General features: G+C 42.2%; 1 protein-coding gene across 1 annotated transcript in view; it reads right to left on the reverse strand.

Moving 5' to 3' along the window:
- Positions 1 to 26,848, reverse strand: part of DGKI (diacylglycerol kinase iota) — a 429,239-nt gene that overhangs the window by 12,871 nt on the left and 389,520 nt on the right. Inside the window, 4 exon segments of the mRNA XM_077850064.1 lie at positions 1,617 to 1,716; positions 3,328 to 3,364; positions 13,674 to 13,794; positions 17,403 to 17,440. Of these exon segments, the coding sequence (XP_077706190.1) occupies positions 1,617 to 1,716; positions 3,328 to 3,364; positions 13,674 to 13,794; positions 17,403 to 17,440 (296 nt within the window).

Below are 26,848 nucleotides of genomic sequence, written 5' to 3' on the forward strand. Positions count from 1 at the left end.
TATTTATAATCATAAATATAATGAAACTGTGTTTTGAAAAAAAGCAGGCACACACATAACACCAAAAAGGAAGCAATCTCAAGGAATGTCCAGCCTATTTATCTGATTTAGAAACTTCGAAAGATAAAAAGGAGCAATCTGCTCATGAGCCGGGTCTCCAGCCTAGTCTTTTGTTTGTCTCTTTCACGTTGCTCCTCCTTTTCTTTTTATTTTCTGAGTTGAGTGTAGGAGTAGCCCTTTGTGTGTAAATAGGCAATTGCCACGCTGTTGTGTGGTTGGCCCCAGCAAAGGCAACCCCTACCTGAAATCGTGCCCCCCCCCCCTTTCCCGCCTACATGGTTTGTGTTTCTCAATCAATTTTTACAGTTCAACAGTCTTTCCTTTTTTAGGGTCAACCCAGGGTGGTTTCTCAGAGCTCATCAGGCTCCTCTGTGGCTCTGTCTTCTGTAGACGCTGTCTTCCCACCCCCACCCCCTTCTCCTGGACTGCAGCTCCAGCTACACCACCTCCTCAGCTCCAGCTTTCTGCCCTTCCCTTGGTGCTCTCAGTAAATGAATGACTTGCGTTGTACCTTGACCTCAGGTCTCCTGAACCGAGTTTCTCCTGACGCCTTACCTCTCTACCTGTTGGCATTTTTCTGGTCAAGGCATTTTAGTGGGTCATTTTTATATGTCCCACTATCAGTTTCTGGCCTCCCTGCCCCCTCCTTAAGACATACTTTAAATCCATACTTTAAATCCAGATTTACATGCCTTTAGCTGCAGGGTAACCAACCACACGATGCCATAGGTACCGCTGTAAGGCAAAAACATTATACAAACTATAGGAAAAAAACACATCTTGGTTACTTTGTTACCATACTTCATCCTATTGGATCCAGTGGGGTATTCCATCACCAAATTAGAAGGGATCTGCTCAAACAACACTGGGCTGGGTGTCAAGAGAACTGGATTTGGATTTGGGCTCAGCTATGGTCTCAGGGCATAGAACTTTCTTTTAGTTTCAGTTCTTGCACTGATAAGAGCAATTCCCACCCTAACTTCAGGGGTTAGATTTTAGGAAAAAAGTATAAGAAAATAAATAGGAAGAAATTTTTAAAAATAGAAAGCCAACACAAATGCGCCAGATTTAAGATTGTAACCCTCTTGAAGTCAGGGCTGACCATCCTGACGGTGATTGCCAATCACCTGGGCACCTGTACATGGGGCCATCATAAATCATAGATTTTTAAGCTACCCTAGGTAAAGTAGCTGAAGGAGATAGTCCAAAGAGGCTCTCAGTAGCAGGGCAACGTCTTTCACCCCTCTCCTCAGGCTTTGAACCTCATGTCCCAGGGCCTTGGCTGCTGGCCTTCAGCAAGACAACCCCAAAATCCCAAGGCCAGGACATTCAGAGCTTTATAAAGTCCCATAGGCAAGCACACACCCTTCCCTTTGTGCTTATACATTTAAACTACAGTTTCTCTAAATGAAGCACTTTATTTTTTCCTCCTTTTTCCAAAGCCCCAGGCACTTCCATAAGCAAGAAAGGGCGCCTTTGCTATGCGCACAAGTGAAGGCAACAGTGCCGGTGATCCTGCCCAGCGGGAGGATGTTTGCACTCACTCATCAAGTTACCTTGGAGTCCGTCTTTCTCAGAGATGCTCCCGCATCCACCAGAAGCTGGCACACAGCCCGGTTCCGCTGGCAGGCAGCCTTGTGCAGTGCGGTCTCACCCCTAAATCAAAGAGGAAATGGGAAACCACCCATAAAGGGACTGGAGATGGGGGTGGGGGTAGAGGCAGCAGGGAGGGGGTGAGGGTAGCTTCCCATCCCTGCTGCTGAGGCTCTGTGCTCCTGTGCCTCCTTGCACTCCTTGCACAGCTGAGACCATGGCTGGGGGGCACATTCTGGGGAGGTGGATGAGGGGGTGTCTAAACATGCCTTCAGTTAGTCATCAACGAACCATAATTTCTGATTCCAGTCTCTTTCCTCCACAGTGTTAACTAGGCTGAGCGACTTGTTTTCACCCATAACCTCTGGTTTAGGTCATACTGAATGGCACTATTCAACAGACGGATGTGTATAGACGCCTCTGAGCACCGTCAAACAATTTTCTCTGTGGATGCATCTGGGCAGAACATGGGGGAACCAGATAAAGCATACACGGGGCAGTGATGGAAAACCACCATCCCTTCAGATACTTCCCACTATGCTTGGCAGACCGCCATTGTGCCCTTGGTAGAGTATCTCGGGGGATTCAACTTCGAAGGACCAGGTCAACACAAGCTGCCCTATCTACTGATTTCATGTGAATGGCAGGTGGGAGGATGTGGGGAGCCATACAGGACATCTGGGAGAGTTGGGAACATGAGCTCTCCCATGTTGGCCATAGGCCCAAGGCCAGCCTCTCGGTGTAGGAAGAGAGCAAAGCCGAGTAGCTATTTCCACCCCTCTAACAGGCAGCATAGGGAGGTGAGATTTCCATTCAGGTAAGTGTTCACCTTGCCATTAGGATGTGGTATGTGGACAAACTCTATGGCACAAAGGAGTGTTTCCTCCATGTCCAGGAAGTCATAAGTATAGAACTATACCCTTCCCACTCATCTGCCATTCTATTCATTCCTACTTTTCCTCCTCCAGACCTACTTAGCTGCTCTCCTTCCTTTATCTCTCTTCAAATTTCTTTGAAGTTTTTTAGTGCTTCTATGGGGCTTTCAGGGTTAGATGTTTAGCCTTTCTTTGTTCCTACTTGGGGAGTAGTAGCTATCTGGCTGCCCTAGGATTGGAAAAGTTGAAAACAAACATTATCAGTTTGGGTACCACACCAGAGAGGAGGACTTTCTCAACTGGAGTCTTTCATCTGGACCACAGAACATAAAAATGATTGGAATGACTATATTCTTAATTCTCCAGTGCTTGTATAGAACTTGCTCCATTCTAGAGCCAGGAGAGGGGTTTCATTACTAACGAAGGATGCCATAGGGCATTAGGATTTAATTTTCTCACAAACCCCAGTTGAGAAAGAGTAAATAAAAAAGGTGAATGTACTTATTTAGAGTTTTCAGTAGTCCAAGAGGCACCAGTGCAGAACTCCCTTGCCTGTAGGAAGCTCTAAATGATGAAGAGCAATGGCTGTGCATGTAATCATTATGATTCCTGTCATTAATTTTTATTGTGTAATTTTTGATTTAGAAGATTAGCCCTGCACAGTTGTAAATACAATTGAAAGTGAAGTTCTTATCACTGACATTTAAATTATCTATTGCATGCTCTATAGACTACATTCTTCTCCTAGATATGTACTAAAGAAAATAATCTAGACTATGTGACGAGAGGCAATACTCACGTTTCACTGTCTGCCATATCCAATAACTCAGAAGGTCCTAAATAAGGGGAAAGCAAGATGCCCATCAAAAATAAGTTCAAAAACTAACCATTTAACAAAAAATTATAGTCACAGAATTAAAATACCTTGGAAAGCTGAAAAAAGAGTCATTTGGTGATAGGGAAAAGAAAGCATTTCTCTGCCCCCCACTCACCAACCACCACCAGCCCATATGTGTGGAATGATATAGCCCATACCTTTAAAGCAACCTTCAATCAAGTAGAAGAAATAAAATTAACTGGAATAGAATAAGTGATAAATAGCTAAGTGGTTACCTTGGAGAAAGGGGACACTTCAGTAGGCTTTAAGGATTGTTTATAACTCCTCAGTGGCAGGTTGAGGTGGGGTTTTATATAGTATAATTTTAAAGCTACAAGGTACCACAGATATCATTCCGTCTAATATCTGTATTTTAGAAACAGAGAAAAATTACATTTTTCATAAAATTTCCCTTCTAAGATCTGGAAGGAATGTCGTGCATACACACCAAAAGATTATAGATGCTTCCTCAGGAAGTGACATGTTTGGTGAGTTTTTGCACTGACAACATTCTATTTGATCACCAATTAATTAATTCAATCTGCAAACAATCCTTGGAAATGATCACCTTTCCACCTTCTGCACCACTGCTTCCCTCCCCAACCCTCCTATACTCTAATTGGTCTGCAGGTATCAGCTGAGACATATTTTCCATAAAGCCCTCCACAACCCTCCCTCCAAATACTGCATCAAATGTTCCGTCTATGTGCCCCTCACTTTGTGCCCTAACCCTATGTCCTAAAATTGTGAAGGTAATATAATTTATCATCCAAATTGAGACTGTCCCAGATAGGTGGGAATAGGTAATCATTTTAACAATCATGAGATTTACACCATAATAAAACCACTAGTCTCTCTCCACAACTAGATTCTAGTAAACCCCTTGAAGCTGTGGCCTATGCCTTGTCCACCACTCCGTCCTTCCTTGGTACCTGGCATAGAGCCTGGTACCAAGCAGATGCTTAAATGTTTCGTTGAATTAATGAATAAATGTGCTTAGATGTACCAAACACAGTTCTATGTATTGAGCATTTTAGTCTTTAGAAATATAATCCTGTTGATCTGGTCGCTATATTGTTGAATATCATTATCATTGAAAATTTGCTTATATGATTGCTTATTACATAAAAGGAAGGGAAGAGGTTAGAACTCCCTGACCATGAAAGTCACAGGCCAAGAAGGACTTCCACAATCCTCATGGTCATCCAAGAGCTGCCTCCTCTTTCACATCTACAGCCACGTAGGTCCTGTGAATCTTCCTTTGTACCCCCTGCCCTACTCACCTCTTCGCTTTGTCCTGTTTGATAAATAGGCTTCCTAATTGGTCTCTGCCTAGGGCATAATTAGCATGCAGAAACAGTTACTAAGAAAAATGAAAAGTTCTCTTATCATTCAGATTTCTAGGTTTCTAATTCAACACATTGACTGCTTGCTCCCAAGTATTTAAACATGAAAGTTGGCAGACTTTCACCTGGAACTACCTTTTCTCAATTGTTCCAGGTTCCATTTTTTTCACATTACCTAAACTGATAACTGTGCCATCATCCCCCTCTCTCAGCCCCTCCCAGCTCACAGAGCTTGTTCCCACCACTCTCCCAATCCAGAACAGCCTTCCCTTTTCTAGCCATATACCTAAATCTTACTCATTCCATAAAGCCCAGTCTGTGACAAGGTCTTCTGAAAAGACCCGCTTTGACAGAAAGAATCTATCTTTGAACTCCTGTAACATTGACTTGGCTCCACTCTTGTACTATGTATTTGCTTTTCAGTCATATAACTTGTCTTCCTAAATGAATTATTCTAAATCCCTGCCATGTAAGAATATTTATTATTTTTCATTTATTATTTTGCTAGCACTATCCTACATGAAAGATTCAACAAAGACTTCATTCATTTATTTTTGTTCCTCAGTCTTGGCGTTCTGAGGAAACAGGAACAATAATTCCCACCACACACACCCAGGGAAGTGCAAGGCAGTATAGTGCAGTGATGGGGTCTAGAGACGAACCTGCTTGCTTCAAAATTCTGACTCTACCTGCCACTTACTGCATCTCGGGCAAGTTCATTTAATCTCTCAGTTCCTAATCTCTCAGCCACATTCATAACAAAAGACTGATATCTCTCTCACAGAATTGTTGTGAGATTTCACAAACTAATATAAGTTATGTGCTTAAAATGGGAGCTGGCAAGATACAGGCAATGTCTGAAGTCTAGATATGAAGTGTCCTACTTTCTGACATAATCCAGCAGGTTACACTAAGTGGAGATGTGAAGCATCTGTGGAGGAAGGACATATACCAGGATCTGCATTTACCTCCATTTACTTCTGAAGCCACTTGTTGACTCAAATTCAATGTCCTGAGAACCAGTAACTCCAGACCCCTCAACCACTAGCAGGGCATTCTCCACAAGGTCAGGAATAAGAAGGCTTACAGGGTCCTAGGGTCCTCACAGAGAGTGCCTGCCACCTTCAGAGAACCTTTGGAGCCATTCATCTGGAAAGGAATTCCATGAATAGGAGCAACCCAGCCCCATGGGCAGGAGCTCTGTTCCCACCATTCACTGCTAAGTGCATGCCTATTCAGGCACCAGAAGCCTCACGTCCTTTCTCCCTTGGCCCATTGACTCCAGAGGCCACACTACCACGTAAGTGAGAGGCTGTGGAACCAGCTAAATCTGAGCTAAAATGGCAATTGTTGGACACTCTGAAAGCGAGGACAAGGAAAAGAAGGGACCCTGCTCCTTGAATTTCTTAAAGAATCACCATAAATGCAGCCAACCCAGGATAATTGCAGAGCTGATTATCCAGCATATGAGTCAGGCATGCCTATAGCTGCTTATCACATCCCCCTTCTCTCCTTTTCATCCTTGGCAGCTGGCAGAGGTGAGAGGGAGAGGTGCTGCTCCTAAAATGAGATACTTTTGCTCTTAATTAAAATCTAACGAAACTCCAATTACAGGTTTCAGGAATGGAATGGGCCCCGGAATGATAGACTTAATTAACCCAAACTTTCCTCCTCTTCCCATCAATACATAATAATCACAAAGGAGCAGAACATTTTGAACAGCGTCAGGCAAATCGCCAAAGAGCGAAGGGAGGCAGCAAACTGATGAGAGGCGGGAGTAGAGAGCTATTTTTAATAGTACGGCTACATTTTCTAATAATGTTTTAACCTGCTTTAAAATAACTGTGTTTGCATAATGCTAGCAAGAAGGGGGGTGCAGAGGAGGAAATAAGCAGAGGCCAGTGGGGCAGGGGCAGCCTCTGAACAGGCTGGAGTTTCCCTCCCTGTGTGTGCTTCCAATGACCTGCTGGGAGCCCCTTGGGTCCTATATTGTACTGGTGAGTGATGCCCTGCACAGGTTAGCAGCATTGGTGTAAGATTCAGAGAAGGGGACATGGCCAGAGAAACAAAAAATCATCTACACAGACCTCAAACATTCTGTTCAAAAGAAAAAGTACTTTTAAAAATGGCATCTATGACTTTTGGAAAGTTAATTTGAGTGTCACTGATAAGAGAGAGCACTGATAAGAGACACAAGAAGGAAAGGATGATGGAATTCTTTCAATTTATGTCAATGGTGAACATTTGGACCTAGGGCTTACTGTGTATGTTAGGTATACATATGGTCTGATTGTGGAGATCATGCCATCTGCCCTGGGGAAGTCGAAGGAATACTATGAACATGTTAGCAGTGAACCCACAATAATTCCCTGAATATAAAAGGAAGTCTCGGTGCTCTGTCCCTCCTAGAGTTTACTACAATGTCCACACCCAATCTTACAAGTGACCTGCACCGGAAAACAACTATTAAATCCCAATTGAAGGCACACGTGTGTTCATGTTTGTCCATGAAACTTTCGGGGGCAGATGAGCCATCACTGCCCCTCCATAGCTCTGCACCAGTTGTCCCTGGAACCCTGCAGACAACACTTATATTGAATGATCCTGCACTGTGGCTCTTTATCCACGTTTCACTGCCCTTACTGGGGTTTTAGAAATATGGAGGGCAGAGATCATATACTACGTATGTGTCTTGGCAAGGAACCTAACTTCACTATGCTTCAGCTGTCACCACCTCTCAGATGGAGATAAGAGAACTCACGTATGTAGGGCTGTTTTATGAATTAAACACATTAATACACACAAAGCATTTAGTCACCAGTGGCTATTACTATAATATTTTTTCTCAAAAGTTCATGGGACAGAATTCATTTCTTTAATGAATGAATGAAGACATTTAAAAATCAGTGTGGACCCTAGCCAGTATCATAACTTTTCTCAGAGAAAGATCCATAAATGTTACATGGATTCAAGAGACTGCTACATAGAAAATGACCTGAAAAATAGGGGGGAAAATGTTTGAAGAGGGTTCACACCTCAGAATAGAGGTGAAAGCCAGGGAGTGTGAAAGGAAGCAAACTTCACAAATCTCCCCACTTGAGAAACTGTGGCCAAGTAGTCAAGCTTTCCAAACTGGAAGTTTGTGGCTCGGTGCTCATTCCACTGGCTCTTCCACTGGACATCCCAGCCTCTTGTGAGCACAACCCTATCATCGATTTTGTCCTTGCATTATATATGATGTGTCTTTTGTCACGTGCATCCTGTAGTTTGCTTCCCACACCAAGGCATCCAAATCCCCTTTGCTATTCCTTCCACCTCTCCATGGCCTCTCTCTCCCCAGACCTCATTTCCCATTAGTCTCCCTGACGCTGCCAGCAGACCATTCCAAATCCTCCTCTGCTTCAGGACAAAAGCTGCACAGATGTGGGGAGAGTTGGCTCTGGGAACTCTAACAGCACCGTCATCCTGTCCCAGCGGGATGGTGGTCGTTTCTCTCGGGGACCAGAGGCAGAAAAAAGGGGGGTAAAAAAAAAAAGAAAGACTAGAGACAGAAAAAGAGAGAAGGCAAAATAAGCCATTGAAATCAAAAAGGAAATGCATGAGTGAGATTTCTATCGGGACCCACGGTAGGGGGGCAAAGGGGTGGGAGTGAGGAGAATAAAAACAAAGGAGCAAAATGTGCGGGGTGGTAAAAGACTAAAACAACACAAAAGTGCCTCTCGGAGGGGTATGAGGAGGGAGGAGGGAGTGAGTAGAATATATGGTTGAAAGGAGCTGAAAAGCAGGAACCGCTGGGGGACCCTGGCTGGGACCCCTCGGCGTCCTTCCCTCTCCACCGTGTCCCCTTGGAATTTTAGCTCTCTTCCCCCTCCATTCTCCCTGCAACCCTCCAAATGCCCCCAATTCCAGTTTTGCATAAAGGAAAACAGCAGGTTGTATGTTTGAGAGAAAGTCCCAAAGAAGATGTGGGACAGAAAAAAAATGCAAGCCTCCTGTGGCTTTTCAGAGTGTACCCCATACCCCTGCCCTTCGCCCCCCAGCCTGGCTTTCAAAGAGTGCTTAGAAGAGAAATGCATTGCTGAATGTGGAGTCTGGGAGAACAAGTAATGTCTCAGGCTCCTGTTGGGGGTAGGGAGGGTAGGGGGGTTGCCCTCCTGACTGTGGACCACTGCTCACCATAAACAACCAGTGAGGAGAGAGGCCAAGCAGAGGAGAGAGAGAGGCTCCCACCTGAGCAAGGATGCGAGAAGCAAACAAGCCAGCTCCTTCTCAGGCACCTTGGAGAGACCCCACCAATTTCTGGGGAACCCTGGTCAGGACGGCATCTTTACAGTCAGGTCTATGAACAAGTTTTACGATTTATATCATATGAAGCCCCAGGAAAGACTTAAACCAAATTAAAAATAAATAAACTAAAACTTCAAAAGATTTGCAGCATTCGAAATTGGAAGGAATGTCCCTCTCCATCTCTGGCACAGTGTAAAATTTTAATATTTTTCCATTTCCACGAATTCATGTTGATCAGACATGTCGACCACAAATCTGATGCTGGTTTATAAATATGTTGCCACGGTCTGATGTACATCCTGACTCCCAGCCTCATTGAGGCCTCTTGGAAAAGGCTATTTTCCTTGTCAGACCAAGGGGATTCCATCACGTGAAATTAGGAGAGATGATTTCACTGAGCAGGGGTTACATTAAAAGGATTGCAACAGAGCAGAGAAAGGGTCATGTTTCCCATGTGCTTGTCCCTGCCTTCAAAAACACTATAATTTACAGAGGTTCCTATAATTTAAAAGAGACAATTTTTTTTTAATTTTTTTTTACAAAAGTAGTTTACAATCTCAACATGCACAGGCTAATAGAAATTGTTATCAGCGACTAAAGATGTCAAAACAAACAACAATAATAAAAACAGGTAAGCAGATGCACTTAGCTCTTGGGGAAGCTGCTGACTTAGGCTGGCTACGTCAAAAGACTTACCTGCATATACCTAAATATGTTGGAATAGTGAGGTCTACGTTAAGGCTAAAATTGGCAGGGCCTATCAGGTTGATAAATGCTAATTTCAATAAAAACTGCAATTCAGTTTCCATTATTTGACTATAGTGCTGAAAGGTTAAAAATTGCCATCCCTCAGAACTGCAGTGATTCTTGGACTGGATAGCATAATAAGATTTTATTTTCAAACAGAAAGATGGAGCGTGCCTCATAACTCCAGTCTCTCCTCAGGTATGAGAGATTCTGATGAGTGGGGGCGGGAATCAGATGCCTCCCGTGACCATGGGAACTACATGCCTGTGAGGGAAGCAGAGGTGAGTGTTTCTCACATTATCATAAATATGACAGTAACTAATTTATAAAATCTAATCCCCACAGAAAGCTGGAAAAATAAACACCCTCCTCGCCCCAAATTAACAGATTGCTTTGTGTCCTTGGTTTTGATAGAGAGCTGTATTGTGTGATTCACCTTTGCCAGAGATGCTGGCGATGGAAGAGAAATGAGTTTAGCATTGGAACATCAGGCTTTGGTTACAGCACTAAGAGACTAACAAACCAGCTTGATTTCATGCCAGGCAAAGTATGGGTGCACCAGTCCATAGGGGGTGGGGGGGGGCTGTTAGAAACTGCAAGCTTGTAGAGGCACTATTATTTAGGGCAATGGAAAGAGTAGCGCGGAGATGAAGAATCTATGGTTTTATTTTTTTATTATTTTTTTTTAAATCTATGGTTTTAGACTCATGTCATCTCATGCCTCATCACTCATGCCCCTGGGATATGCAACTGAGGAGAGGCATTTGTTTTTAGTATAAGTACGTCCCAAATATTGCATGGGTCATACTTATGCTTAAAAAGGGGGAAACTGGTGTTTTTGCAGAAGCTGCAAATTAAAAGAATTATTGTTGCTAATCAACCTTAGGACCCAGAACCAAAGGAAAATGTAGAAGCTGAGGTCCAGGGGATTTCCAGGTGAGACAGTAGTTCAGGATATGGAGAAAGTAAGCTCATCATTTTCAACTGAAGAAAATAGAGAGTAAGGGAGAGCGGTAGGGTAAATCTGGCCACAGATTATTTGCAGCTCCTTTCATGGGTTGGTGGGGGCCATTTTGCCCTCCTTTGCCTTAGGGGTAACTCTGTGACCTATTTCAGCTAACAGAATGCTACAGAAATAATGCAGAACTTTCCAGCCTGGCCTCAAGGACATCTGGAAGCTTCTATCCTCACTTTCCTGGAACCCTAGGACTATCATGCTGTGAAGAAGCCTGGGATAAAAGAACAGGTAGAGAGAGAGGCTCAAGTGTGCTGGCCATTCCAGCCATCTTAGCTGAGACCCCCAAATATGTGGGGGAGTCTGTCTTCAATACAGACTCAATTACAGTTGCAGCTCCCTACAGCCTCATGAGTGAGATCAAATGAGACCAATAGGTAACTGATACAGAGAGGTTTTCAGAACTATGGGTGTATGTGGGGGTGGGGGAAGATGCTAGCTCTTCAGGAGAGGTAAAAGAGAGAGAGAGAGAGAGAGAGAGAGAGAGATCCTAAATTGCGTTAGCACTCAAAAAGATGGCCAGTGTCTCACCTAACTCGAGAGAGGATCTGTGGGTATTGAACCACTTAAAGTATGCCAGCAAGCATTCAATCTCATTGGGTAAAGGACAAACTAGGAAGAAATGATTGAAAAGGGTCAAGAAGACAGCAATCAGGAGTACTTTAACTAGAGCTAAAGAGGAATAAACTGACAACATGTATAGCTAAAGCTCATCTCCATTTTGTATGGTAGAAATCCTGAGATCTTTTTTTCTTTCTTTAAGATTTTATTTATTGATTTGAGAGAGAGCAAGAGACAGAGACAGAGCACAGGCAGGGGGAGGAGGCAGAGACGGAAGGCAGAGTCCTTGAGGCCTTGAGCAGGGAGCCTGACGATGATGACAATGACCACGACTTCGGCCTCTATTCTAGGACTCTGGGATCATGACTTGAGCCAAAGGCAGCTACTTAATCAACTGAGCCACCCAGGTGCCCTGAGATCTATTCTGTTAAGAGAAAAATAATCATAAAAGCTCTGTGACTGTATGTGTTGTCTCTGGGACTGTTTTCTAACATTTGGTTTTACCTCTCACCAGCTTTTGGAGAAGTCACTGTGGGAAAGAGAAAATACCTATGCCTTTTTTTTTCATGAAGGAGGTAAGCAGAACTTATGCCACCATTGCTAAGTCTTGCCCCTCTTCCCCAAGTGCTTTTATTGCAATGGGTAGAATGGGCAGGGGAATGGGAGATGAAAAGATGCATACCCCAGACACAGCACCAAGAATACAGCTTACCACCTAGGCTTTCCAGGGTAGACAGACTTGGAACTGTCCAGCCCAGCCTACAAGGGGGAAAGAAATGGTCAAATGATCACTAACCTGCTTTAACACACTTTCCTTTCCTTAAACCATTCTTTCCATCGTAACTCCAGCCAAGGGTTTAAGCAAAGTCATCACAGGGGGAAGGAACTGAAGTCAAAGCAAGGTGAGTCAAGCGTAACTGACAGTCTAATATCTACCTTACAAGGTCTTTGTAAGGATTAAATGATAGGATGTTTAGTATAAGCATCTGAAGTATAATAAGTGTGCGACAAATGGTAGCTGTGTTTTCTACCTGCGGCTTTACAATAGGACTTAAAACATCTATAAAGAACTGTTTTCAATTTAATTCTGCATATGATTATATATTTTTTAACCTCCAACTGCCTGAAAATAGTGACTGTATTGTGTGTGTAGTGTGTGTGTGTGTGTGTGTTTGTGTGTACACTGGTCTATAATAGGTAGTTCCTGTTGGGCACTCTACAAATACTTGTTGAATGACTAAAAGACACATTTGTGGAACTGAATAAAAGAGGAGCAGGGCACCTGGGTGGCTCAGTTGGTTAAACATCTGACTCTTTATTTCAGCTCAGGTTATGATCTCAGGGTCGTGAGACTGAGCTCCACACTGGGCTCTGTGCTGAGGGTGGAGCCTGCTTATGATTCTCTCTCCCTCTCTCTCTACCCCTTCCTCCTCTGCTCATGCATGCATGCTCTCTCTCTTTCTCAAAAAAAGAAAAAAAAAAAGCGGAGCAAAAGGAATGTACCTTTCTACTAATATGCTTACTTACAGCCTGAATCTGGATTTCACAGCCTCACTGCTAGGGCTCATAGAGTATCTTCTAGAATCTCTGTGTACCTGCATCTAGCAGAGCTAGAGGCTGCTCCAATCCCCCCCCACCAAAAAAAAAAAGAGCCAAGCCAGGCAGAGTTTTTCCTTTACTCCTGTTCTTAATTCCTACAAACACTATAAACATGGGAAGTTGAAGGTATTGGTCATGATTTGTTATCCATCCATGTGCTTATGCCTCTAAAGGGCCATGAGAGAATGATGCCACCATTGCATCTTCCATGTATGTGCTACTTCCAGCAAATATCTAAGTACAGAAGACATGAGAGTACCAGATGTTTTCAAAGAGAGTGAACTATGGCTTAAACTGAAATGATGAATGACATTCAGACCAAAAATAAAAAGAGAGAAGCCAAAGAGCTAGAAAAATACGGGTTCATGTAATCCTCAGAATGCTCAGCGATGAACATGGATTTGGTACCTGGTCCCAACCAGGCAACTTAAAGCTCTTCCCCTGAACAATCCAGCATATTCTGTAAGGACGCATTTGTTCTTGTCTTTTTTACCAATCAGCTCAACAATATCCTGCAAAGACTTTGCTATGAAAATTATTTCTAGGAGTTGTTTGGTTCTGGTGAGGAACACTTCTGTCTGCCGCACATAAGCAAGGAGGTGTCAGCTGTAAGTTGGGGAGCATTTCTACTGTTCTGAAGATAGCCTGAAGTCAACTTAGAAAATTCAGTGACTTCCTGGATAAGTGACCCTTGGTTTACTGTGCCTACTCACCGTGGTCCAGGATATATTTTACGATCTCCCCGTGGCCAGTTTTAGCTGCATGGTGAAGGAGGGAGCAGTGGTCCGGCCCCTGGATCAGCAGACTGCCTCCATTTTTATAGCTTTCCATTAGCTGAAAAAGAAACATAGGAAAAGCAGCTCAAGCAGAGTCCGGAACCAGGGAAATAGTTAACCGGTGATAAAATAAGAGTAATGTAGCAAACCACAAATGTTTCTGGCCTCAGAGGACACAGAAAAGTCAAAGAGATGAAGTAACACTCCTGGTCTGTGTTAGCACTCAAGGAGATGGCCAGTGTCTCCTCTCACTCCAGAGAGGGTCTGCGGGCACCGAGCAGCCAAGCAAAACTGAAAATGTGCTGCCTTAGTTATTTCTTTTCTGTTTGATGTCTTTTTCTTTTCTGGGCACTGGTCTCTGTCCCAAGAGAGCAGCAAAGAGGAAAAAAAAAATGCTTTCCTATGTTGGCTTTGCTTTCTCTTGAGTGAAAGAGTAATTAAGGCTGGAGACAGGAATAGCTTGGTGTCTGGTAGCTAAGCTCCTTTCCTAGCCTAGGGTTTCTCTTCAAACTCTAATGAACCTAGCTACCAAATACAGAAGCTGCCTCCCATTTTCCCATGGGAGATGGTGGCACACGTGCGTGCAGCATACACAAGCACACACATGTATGGCCTCTTTCTTCTCCAACTCTGCAGCCCAGCCTGCACGCCTTCCATTAATCATCCAACCTATACCCAATCAGGCTAGAGACAATCCACGGGAGGAGAACCAGAAGGATTCAGAGAATGTTGCAGGAGAAACCTAAAACACCCGTATTACGAGAACAGACTGGAAAACAACCAACAGATTTTGCAGCCTGAGAACAATGTGGCAAAAAGAGGATGCAGTCTCATTTCATGAAATACTGAACATTACAGAAAGTGGAAATGGGTTCCTGTTCTCCAAACTGTGGAATAGCAGAACAAAAAAGAGTCTTTCTGGAACTTCTAAGAAGTAGTTTTAGGACAAAGAAGAATAAAGTAACCCAGCAGGTGCTAAGCAAAAGGAATGTATCTATCACCAAGAAGTTAGATCGCACATTATATATAAAAAAAAAAAGTAAACATCTCCTAAGGTCAAAGAAAGTAAACATAGTTCACGATTTCACTCAGATCCAACCAGGGAACTGCCATGTGCCAAATGCCACTGGCCTCGAGAACTTGCAGTCTGTGGGGAGGACAGATGTCGAAGACAGAGACAGGAATGCAGAAGAACACAGGAGGCTATTACAGAGTGAAAAAAAAGGAGTCAGGGAAGACTTCCTTGAAAATAGTTCAAAAAAGAAGAGTTGAAAAGAAGTAAAGAACATATGGTGGCTTGTATCCCTCAACCACAGGACAGCAAGAGGTAGCTAATAGTTGTCCCTCCAAAATCTAAGCATATCCGGTACTGGTCAATAACAATCTTACAATGACACTCCCTTTCTTTATAGGCAGACCCACAAAGGATTTGCGCTTGATGGACTAGCACAGACTCAATCCATCAGGTGCTGGGATGTTGCCTTTCTGTGGGGTCTTTGGACAGTACAGACATTAAGTCAGTGCATGGGTATCTGACGCATCCCAGTTGCACAGAAGCCACTCCCAATACCCCTTGACACTGACTGCTTCCTGGGGTCTTCAGTTCTCTGCTGTCTGGTGTGTGCTCTCTCTCTTACAGACACATGCAATATTTAGTATTTATAATGCTTTCTGGGTGGGACAGAGAACCAGAAGAAGGCAGAAAAGAGGAAAGGAAAGGGGAAGAAAGACTTGGGAAGGAAAGAGAGAAAAAGGTGTAAGAAAAACTCTAAGTCACTATATTTCACCTCTCAATAAATAAACTTAAATAATTTCTTTTTCAAAAAAAGATTTTATTTATTGACTTATTTGAGAGAGAGAAAGAGAGCACAGAGGGAGAAGCCGACTCCCCACTAAGCAGAGAGCCTGATGCAGGGGCTCCATCCAGGGACCCTGACATCATGAGCTGAGCTGAAGGCAAATGCTTGACTGACTGAGCCACCCAGGTGCTCCACGGTGTAGTCATTTCTTAGGCACTTAGGAAAATGATTATAACAGAGAATGTAATAAGATAACCAACTGAATATAGCAATTGCTCATATTTCAAATAATTCTCTATTAAGCACAAAAAAAAGTGTGGTTGTATACCCAGAGACCTGAAAAATATGCTACTTAAATGAAAGGCACACACACAGTGAAATAAAAAGACTCCAAATTTACAGCAGCTTGCAAAATTTTTTTGACTTAGAAGCTCTGCAGAAGCAGGAATCCCATCGTAAGACTGCTCAAAGCATCTAATACAAGGCCTTGTGGGGAGTACAAGATAATATGGGTTCAATCCACTGCTGGCTGGACAACAGCATCAAACTCCCAGGTACGCTGCTTGGGGAATACTTTTCTTTTGTGGGTAACAGTTCCTCGTAACATTCTGCTCTAGACACTGCCACAGGCACCATTTCTAGGATTATGTGTCTAAAGATGGCAGTTTATCAAGATGCTTGCAACCTTCTCGCCATTTGTTTCCTATTAGTAACCTGTTAACACTGCAGCACAGCGGTTTCTCAGTTTATTCAACAGATGTGCTTCAAAGGAAATTGCAAGCAAGGTCAGTGCTTCTCAGCTCTCTTGTAAGGGTTTTGGTTTCCCGGTCTGCAATGGCACCACACTCCACAGGCTAATGAGTAAGGCAAGAGCCTCTGCCTCCATGCAGTTGCCAATATTATAGAGCAGATCAATGCCAGTGCAGGTTATACGGGGATATACAGGCCGTCATGGGTCCCAACGCCTGAAAATGATGTGAGACCAAATATAGCTTTTAGGATACTCGTGGACTATACTATAGTTTATAACAAATATTTGCATCTCCACTATGTTTATTTAAAAAACACAGACTAACACCACTAGGTAGCATTTTAGAGTCCCTTCTATATAATAAAAAGTCTTAAGAGCTTTACATGTGTTGTTACATTTGATCCTCACAATAAAGGAAAGAGGCACCATTATTCAATTTTACAGCTGAAGAAACTGAGGCACAGAGAGAATTAAATGATTATACAAGGTCACACATACAGTGAACGGCAGAGCCAAGATCTGAACCCAGGCATTCTGACTCCAGAATTTGCATTCCCTCTAGAGGCAGCAGTGACCACTTCCTTCCCTCCGAACTAAGAAAATATAAGCCTGAATTCAAGTATTCGAGGGAGACAAAGTGTGTTCTTTTGCTTACTTGTTATTCTCAACATATAAAACTGTAATACTGTTGGAAGCTGTAAGCTCTGGCCTGGGTAATGTATTTCTGGGTGTTGTCCAGATAATTTTTACAGATGCACTCATTTCAAGACCTATCTAAAAAGAAACCTTTAAATGTCAAATATCAGCTTCTAGAGAGCAGGGATTCCAGACACCCTGAACACTGCATCCAGGGAATGTGTGATCCATGTTAACTAGTTGAGGCAACCAGCGTGGTACCCCTGCATACATTCTTCGCTGTTAGGAAATGTAGAGATGCTGTGAAGACTTCTTTGGCCCTCTCTGCCCAGTTCTCAAAAGAGCATCCTTCCCCTTTCAAGTCAGCTAGCACAGGCAGGGGGATGATAAATGACATATGAGAGATCATGAAAATTTGGTGAGAAACGATGTTAAAGTTCTTAAAGAATCACCAAAAGTTTGGGTAGGAAGATATCTTACCTTCATAAGATCACCAGCTATTACTGCCTGCAAAATTGCTGTGGAAGACAAAAGAGAGATGTCCCATTAGTAGAAGACCCTCTCATTAAAATACACAAAGGGCTGGATCCATATTTTGCAGAAATAGTCTACATTTGGAGCAGGAATCAGGGAAGGAGAAACATGTCAAAGGTTGAATCTCGCAACAGGCTAACGCCTTCACTTCATCCTTTTGCTACCCAGGTACCCATTCTATCATTCTAGAATCTACCCGAACACTCCTCATAAAACTTGGAGCTACAGAGGTTAGATTCAAATCTTAGCTCCAACACAAGCTGCGGGCAAATCATGGAAGCCCTCTGAGCCCGATTTCTACATCTATCAACCAGCAAGTCTAAATCTTACAGAGTGACTGAAATGATGGATGAAATCACAGGGATTTCTCAACTCATCTACTGAGGCGGGTTGGGTGCCTAATCATGATCGTTTCTGCTCCCTTCTTTCCAATTCCTTTCGCTTTGTCCTCTTGGGGTCCTATAAATCACTAGTAATTTTGCTCTATAGTGAGAAACAAACTTCTACTGTTATGGAAATGAAGAGGACTGGAGGTAGTGAGGAGGGAACATGTATGCTTCATTATGTTCTACGGAAAATAACCATGTGGTCAGCATCTATCCTGATGACTCTTGTGAAAAGAACTCTAAAAGTCTTAGGAAGCCTAAACTAATTGTAAAGATATGTAGCTCCAGGGGCAAAGAATCAAAGTGGACATACAAGTCACTTGGGAGGTAGAGGAGAAGATAGAAGGGGGAGCTGGTGAGAGAGGGCAGGATTTGGAAGCATCTAATGACAGTGATGTCTCCTGAAGGGAACATGTGCATTGGAATAGAAATGGTCCCTTCAGAAAAAAGTATTTAGATTCTAGAACTACTGAAAACATAGATGATCTTAAGGCTTGAACAACACAAAATTTTAGAAGAAAGTAACTTGAATTTTATTTTTCAAAGCATCATTTTATTTTTTATTTTTACTTTTTTAAGACTTATTTATTTTAGAGACAGAGAGCATCTGCAGGAGGGGCGGAGGGAGAGGGAGAGGGAGAGAGAGAATCTCAAGAAGAGTCCCCAATGAGTGCAGAGCCCAACGTGGGGCTGATCTCATCACCCTGGGATCATGACCTAAGCCAAATCAGGAGTCGGACACGTAACTGACTGAGCCACCCAGGAGCACCACTGCGGTGCCTTTTCACAACAGTATAAACTTGATAGCCTATAAAGACTATTTACTTTTCTTTTCTTCAGGCCTCCCAGAGCCTTGTGGAGCTTTACAGGGGGGACTCCCAGAGGGCACTGCACAGAGGCCGGGGTTGGACACAGGGACTTGCATTATGGTGACAACCGGGCCCCTTACTTGCATGCACATGCTTTCTCTCTCTCCATAAATAAATAAATAAATAAATAAATAAATAAATAAATAAATAAATCCAAAAAAGGCACTGGATTGGAGTCTAATTCTAATCTCTAACTTAGCAGACATGTAAGTTTAACAAGTCAATGTTTATGAACCAACTTTCTTAAGTTTTAAAATAAAATTAATAGCTGTCCTGTTCATCTCTCTATAGCAAGAACAAAACCAACAATGAAAGCTTTATAATTTTGAAACAGTAGAGTGCCCATTTTTTCAAGATTATATTGAAACATTTTCCAGAAGTCAAGAGAAAAGGGGGAGAAAAGAAGAAAAATGAATTCATTAATTTAAAGCCTTTGTGTAATAAAATTCGGTGCATATAAGCAACAAATCAAGACAGTAAAGACAGTCTATTGAAGGAGCACCAGGAAGGGAAGAGAGAAAAGGAAAAGGAAGGGAAGAAAAGGATGAGAGAAAGAACAGAAAGAACGAAAAATATTAGGAGTCAGGGGAAAGCTTATTGATTAGCTGTGGAGTTCAAAGATTTCTTGGATGAAGCCTAAGCCAACTTTTCCATGGTAAATGGGATTAATTAGCAAAGAAGATTTGGAACATCCTGGCAAAACAAAGGGAGGATCTGAACAAAGACATGCAAATTAAGTTGTATTATCTAAGGGAACCCGCAAAGAGCTGTATATTATCCTCCCTGAGGTGGAGAGTGGTCTCAGGTAAGGTGCTGCAGAGTCAGAGGAATCCCCCACCCAGTGAGCACCTCTTCCGTCTAGATAAGGCACTTGGAGTTTATCCTGCAGGTGGTGAGAAACCACTGCAGAGGCAAAAGTAAAGCAGGGAAGCATATAAATGTCAACCATGCCAGTTCAATCCCACCCTTCTCCTCCCGGAAAGAGAGTTATGACCTGTTCCCTGCTCACTTTCTCCAGATTGCCCATATTATAGCCTCTTTAAATGTCTACCCCAACATTCACAAGCACTGCTATGTTTGTTGGTTTCCAGCTGCCTTGTGGGTTAAAGTCTCCATGAACAGGTAGAGGATCATATAACAGAATCATAACCACAGATAATTTCCAATTGTACTGGAGACGGAAAGCGGGGATATTTATTTTTAAGTCAAGCAATACACCCAAGGGTTGCTATTATGCAAACATTATTAGGCTCAAGGCTCACTTCTTTCTCTTGATTAATGTCCTTCCCCATGAACACTGTTGTTTAAGATTTCCTCTGCATAAAGGGAGCTTGAACCTATTAGTATTCAACTCCAGAAAATAACCTTCTGGAAGATCAAGCTTTAAAAACAAATAATGAGTTGTTATGATTATAGTATTATTCTTTATTATTTCTTGAGCTCCAAGCTTGCCTTCCCGCCTTTTCCAAAACTCTTTCCAACTGGGGAAATCATGCTCCCAAATGCAAAGAAAGGAAGTCAAATTGCTGATGGGATGTAAATGAGTAGATGGATAGTAAGTTTCCTGGACAATTAAATCACAGAAACTTGTGTAGTTAGGCAGGAAACTAAGGGAGTAGAGAACTGAGAAGCTGGTCATTTTTAGAGCTTAGAAGTGGAATCATTAATTTGTATGAAATGGTTGATTTTTCCTTCAATGCTATGCCTTCCATTAAACTGCTATCCAGTAAATATCCTGGAGCTGAGAAGTCAGGACTGCCAGGAAGGAATCACTATCTTCCTTCTTCTTCTCTTTTTTTTTTTTTTTTAAAGATTTTATTTATTTATTCATGAGAGACACACACAGAGAGAGAGAAAGGCAGAGACACAGGCAGAGGGAGAAGCAGGCTCCATTCCATGCAGGGAGCCCCATCCCGGGTCTCGATCCCGGTCTCCAGGACCACACCCTGGGCTGAAGGCAGTGCTAAACTGCTGAGCTACCCAGGCTGCCCACTATCTTCCTTCTTGTCTCTCTTTGGCTTCGATTCCCAACAGTCTGGATATCCTCAGGAATCATGCATGAAGGAATAATGGCTACCCACTGGAATTAGGATAGGGACAAAAGAATCCACTGGGGGCACTGGCTGGCCTCCTGCTCCTGTGCCAGGCCCTGTTGGAGCTTTTGGGGATACTTCTGGACAAAACAAACTCTATCCTCTCAGGGAACTGGCTTTTGGCAAGAAGTCCAAACTACGAAGGGATACATCATAACTGAGTCAAGAACCAGACTGCCGGTTAGCACCATGAACTAGCTATAACCTTGCACAAGTTTACTAAACTTCAGTTCTCTTGTTAGAATAATGAAGATAAAGTCAGTTCCTTTGGGACTCTGCCTTTTAAATAAGCTCAAGGACCAGAGGATTTATTATGGTCTCCTGCATAGAACACTACGGAATACTAATGTTTTTGACCTCACTACACAGAAAAAGAACCATTTTTCACCTATGAAATGAGGTTAGATTAAGGCCAATTACAGCTGTAGAGTTTGGCATATGACTACTTCCAAAGGTATAGTTTAAGGTTGCAGTTTTTGCTATGCCATCAAAAATATTTAATATAAAGTCTACAAGACTTGGCAAAGCCACATATCTGAGTTCTCAATAAATCAGCTGAAATAACTACATCATATAGTCTCAACTCTGAACACTTATGTCTATTTAAAAAGTTTAATCTTTCATGCTGCTTCTCAGTCCTTAAATTAATATTCTATTTCCAAATTGCTTGTCACCTACTAATGACAGCAGCTGCTTAAATCTTTTTTAAAAAATTGTGGAAGAAAAAATTAAAAGTACAAACAACCACCATAGAACAAAGAGTAGCTTGTAGAGCCCTGAAGTAGTGGGAGAAATCAGCTGATGCATAAATATATACCTGGCATAAATATATCACTGGCTTTGCCAAGTTCTGCATACTTTTTACCCCGAAATATTTCATCCACAAAGCAAGAAGCATATGCGAGAACCATTCCTTCAGCAGTGGTCATGTTCTATATTCCAGAGCTATTTGGGGCCCTAGCCTAAACTTCTCATTTCATAGATGAGAAAAATGGGCTTGAGAAGTAACTGGACTTTTGCAAGATCACACAGAAGGTCACACAGGTAGTTAGCAACCCAGATGACAGAGACTCTTATTTTTTTCTTTTTTTTTTTTTTTAATAGTTTCTTTAATGTTATTGTATCTGACCCCTATGTGAGAAGTCCTTCCACCATGCCATTTCCTCTTGAACTAGGATCAAGGTGGGCAAAAACTAAAGCAAATAACCCCTAATAAAAATTTCATGAATGCATCACATACAAAATGAAGTCAATTTATCCTTTATGATCCAACTCTTTTTATGCTGACAGAGCCACTGAATAGAGAGGGCATGCAGGGCAGATATTGTGTTCACAGTCCTGTTAGTCTGATCATGATGGGCATCTTCCTACTTCCCCTTTATTCAAAGTTACTTATTGCATAGTCACAGATAGCTTGCATTGTCAGGTGCCCAAGAGCCTACTTCTTTCAGATACATATTTCTGCAGACCTTTTCCCATATTTTCCTTATCAGAAGCATTCTGTCCAATTTTTCTACTTTGTAAGCAGTCATGGGACATGAGCAACAGACCGTGAAGGCTTAGCTCCCCAAAATGGAATCTAGTATCATCATCAGATACAGCAAAGGTAACTAACACTCACTTAATGAATGGTATGGATAACTACTGTGAATTATGCTAATGAGGCATAAATGAGAAGCAGCTCATGAAAATGACTGTAATTAGTATTATTTTACATAGTCATACTCAACAAGATGAGGTGAGAGAACGGAGGAATTTGGTATCTCGAAAGACTCCTGCATTTTAATATAAGTCTAGGGGAGGTTTTGACAACTGATAATAAGCTATGTGCCAAGTTATTTGTTAATAATTAAAATACTGGGGTTTTTAAATATATTGGAACAATTTCAAGATTATTCTTACAATGGTGCAAAATCTGTATCAGCTCTTTGTTATATAGTAACACAGAGCCGCATCATCCCAAAACACAGTGGCTTCAAACAAAACAATTATTTGTTTTGCTTAAAAATCTGCAACTTGGGCCATATTCAGCCATTAAGTTTGTCTCCCCTCCACCTGGCATCAGGTAGGGCAGCTCCACTGAGAGCTCAAAGATCCACTTTCAGGATGGTTACACATGACAGGTAAACTGGGTGCTGGCTCCAGCTGCTTTAGCTCCTCAAGCATGACACTCCAGCTGCTTGGGCTTCCCCCTGAAATGGTGGCTGGGTTTCAAAAGCAACCATCCCAAGAAAGCCTCATGGAAGTCACCTTGCCTTGGAAATCATGTAGTGTCACTTCTGCTGCTACAGTCTTAAGTCTGCCCATATTTAAGAAGACACAGACCCCCACATCTCAATGAAAAGAATGTCAAAGTCATACGGCAAGAATAATGTGTGGGATGGGGAGATAATGCTGTGAATGTTTTTGGAAAATTCGGTCACATCATACGCTAGCATTGTGACAGGCCTTGATTAAGAGGGCTGACACTGACTTTTGGTTAGCATTGGGAAATGACCTTGAACCATAGCCTTTGCTACCTGTGTCATCTATAGTAGTGTGTTTTGCATACAACGTCATCTGTTTTAGGTCATGAATATCTCAGCAGAAAAATACAAAATGCTGCCAGCTGCTTATCTGAAGGATCAGCTTTTTGAAGCAGGAGGAAGAAAGGCAAGTAGAAGACACTGCAGACAAGTGTTTGTTGAGTTGAATTAAGAAGTCTATCTAAGGTAAGCTTTACCCTGAAATTCTCTTTAATAACCAGATGTAAAAAAAAACAAAAAACAAAAAACAAAAAAACCCACCATCTCTCCTCTTTTTCCTCCTCCAGTCAAGCAAGGACTCACTCACCAAATTAGTCCCATATCCCTCACACCTGGCCTACCGGCTTCTCCTCCATTGCTGAGATACAGGGCAGAGGGCTCAGAGCACACATCTCCAGGATCTCCTCATCAATGGGATTACTCCATCAGCACATCTGAAGGCCATTAAATGCTACAATGGTCTAATATTCACCCACCACCTGTGCCAATGGCACTCAGAGTGTGTAACCATAGATGGGAGACTTAAATAGGTTTTGTTTCTCTCTAATGACAGAGTTAATCCTCAAATTGAATTAGTCCCTGCTAATTGAATGCATGAATGCATATGGGTTCTTTCCATCTGCTGCTGAGATCCTTTTGAAGCTACTATTGGCATGGAAGGAGTTTCCTGTTTGGAGAAAAAACAAACAGCCCCCTATCCAGTGTTCCCTCCTGGCAGAAAACTTCTACCTTGCTGCCAGAGGACGGGACGTGTTCCCTTCAGAAGTGGTTGGTTCCATTTCTCTTATTTCCCCCCTGGAATTAGCTATAAACAGTGAGGAGACCAGATGTCTCTCCCAAACACCCCATTTGTTTACCTGGGGTTGCAAAACTGTTCTCTGGTTGTTTCACATGTGTAAGCCCCATCTCTGCACTTAAGCCAAAAGCACAGGGGCTATGTTTTAACTGTTTTTTTTTTTTCTCTTTGTTTTATCTACATTCCCTCTTTCAATAAAAGCTCTAGTACTAGAACTATATGAAGTGCTTAAGAAACACTTGGTTGATACTGTGGTCTGGTGATACAGTGAGCTATCATTCAATCTTCTTCCAACCCCCCTGAATCATGGAAGGCATTTTAAGGAATGGAAGCAAGCCCACTTTACTGGCCCCTGCTACACCTGGCAGTCAATTTTAGAGTTAAAAATATGTTCTTATCTTCTCAGGCATCTAATAGCGTTTATTAGATGCCATGAAACAACATCATAAGTATCTCAATGAACCAGGAATATTTATATTATGGGTCAAATCAGAGCCCTATGCTAAGCAATAGTTATTTCCTAGAACATCACTGGTAAGGTTTGGACTGGTGTAAAGAGAAATTTCATGGGTTAATTTGCTTTGAGCATTGGGCTAGAGAAGCCAAGTTCACAGGTCTTCCCCAGTCACGGTTTCAGACAGCTGTGTAAAATATGTGCCAATAGTCACAGGAGGGATGAGGCAGGTTCTTGAAAGTGCCTTCCTGAGAATCTATTAAACTCAAAATTAATATGTTCTCTAGTGATGATATATTAATCTTTGGATGTAGTCACCAACAGTTTTAAAAACATATAACATCACCTTCTAAAGTAATATCCAACCATTCCCTTAAAACTGGAAAAATATAAATTCTTTTTTACAGAATCCCATCAACTATTTTTGTTCAACAACTGTTAAGTCTCTACCAACAGGGAAGATTTTTTCATATATGTAAAGGGTTTTAAGCTGGTTACACCTTACTCAATTCATATTCGTGAACCCCATATAACCAGAGTCCACAATAACACTCTTTCGCCTTCACATTTGGATAAAGTGGTACATATTAAGATTCTTAGTAGGGGATCCCTGGGTGGCTCAGTGATTTTGCGCCTGCCTTTGGCCCAGGGCGTGATCCTGGAGTCCCGGGATTGAATCCCGCATCGGGCTCCCGGCATGGAGCCTGCTTCTCCCTCTGCCTGTGTCTCTGCCTCTCTCACGCTCTCTCTCTCTCTCTCTCTCTCTCTCTGTGTCTATCATAAATAAATAAAAAATAAATCTTTAAAAAAATAATAAAATTCTTAGTATATTAGAACCAATTTAGTGCTGTGAGAGATTTAAAAAAATTCTAGCACCCTCCAAAAGTCCTCTGCCTCTACAACCCCGAAAGAATTTAACTCAGGTTGATGAACTTTATTTTTGATTTCCCAGCATTATAGATGATAGAGCTATAATCCTGAGAGGCTAAGAGAAATGGAAGAACAAATAAGCAAAGTCCTCATTTGCCTCACAGGTGGGAGGAAGGTGCCAAGTACAAGTGGTGCTGGGGCTGAACTTGGTTCCTAATGACTCTCACCAAGGACCTTGGAGATTGCATCAGGGCCTTGGCTTCATCCCGCCTCTCAACATCAGGCCACCTTTCTCCTGTGATAGGTCTCCTTGAATTCATCTGATATATTGTAGCTGTGTCCTTCAGGACCTCTAAAAGGAACTTAGGTGGAATAGCTGCGCTCATATTTCATTCCATGATAGCCGCGAGCAGGTCTGACGTGGCCTGAAAGTGATGGATGGTTATTGGTTTTAACCAAACATCAAGATGGCATATGGGAAATGGTGTTTAAGGCCAGGATCCAAGTACAAATGAATGTGCTCTGGGGCTCAAAAAGATGACGGGTTTATAGGTCATCTGGTCATCGGAATGCACAGTAAGTAGCTTATCACTGTCTAGCAGCACACTGACCACTCTGTACGATGAAGGCCTTTTGAACTTAAAGGAAGAACAGGTTGAGCCCAAACACTCCTCCCTAGAACACAAGTAAAACCAGGGAGGGGTTAACATTGCAAAAGTCACTTTCAGGGACATCCAGCAGCAAAATGCACATATAGCAAAAGTGTCCAACTTTTTTTAAAAAAAGATAGTTTCTAGAACCTGCTCTCATGTATACTTGTAAATACAATTTGTACCTCTAATCAAGTTATAATAAAATGCTAATTTTGAACCTTCCCTGAATTAGCATAAGACAGATATGAACCAAAAGCACAGAAAACTTAAGCATTTTATTTCAGAGAAATGAACAGTAAACTTCAACTTTCACTTTGACATTATGCTAAGTTGACTGAAGCCATATCACACCTTAAAAGCAAGAATTCTAAAGTAAATGGTTAGTCCGGAAGCTTCCGAGGAAGATACAAAATAGAACAGGCTTCAGTGCATGAGCACATCTTCAATATTTACTCAAGAGCAGATTTTACCATCTAGTTGCCATGAAGAGAAGTAAAAACTAAACCTTCACTCTTCTTAAGAACTCATGTATTCTCAAGAAAGAGAGTCATCCATAAAGTAACACATGTATAATTACATATCTACTCATAGCCCCCTGACTGCTAAGGAAACAGAGTGGCATATGGAATGATTTCCTGGGAAAGTCATAAGAAATTGTCCAAAAAGGGAAGATCTGCCCTAGTAAAAAATAAGTAAGGGTGGAGGGTTTTCCCTGAAGAAGACTAGCTGGCATAGAGGCATGACGG

Source organism: Canis aureus, chromosome 15, assembly GCF_053574225.1.
Source record: "Canis aureus isolate CA01 chromosome 15, VMU_Caureus_v.1.0, whole genome shotgun sequence".
Lineage (NCBI taxonomy): Eukaryota > Metazoa > Chordata > Mammalia > Carnivora > Canidae > Canis > Canis aureus.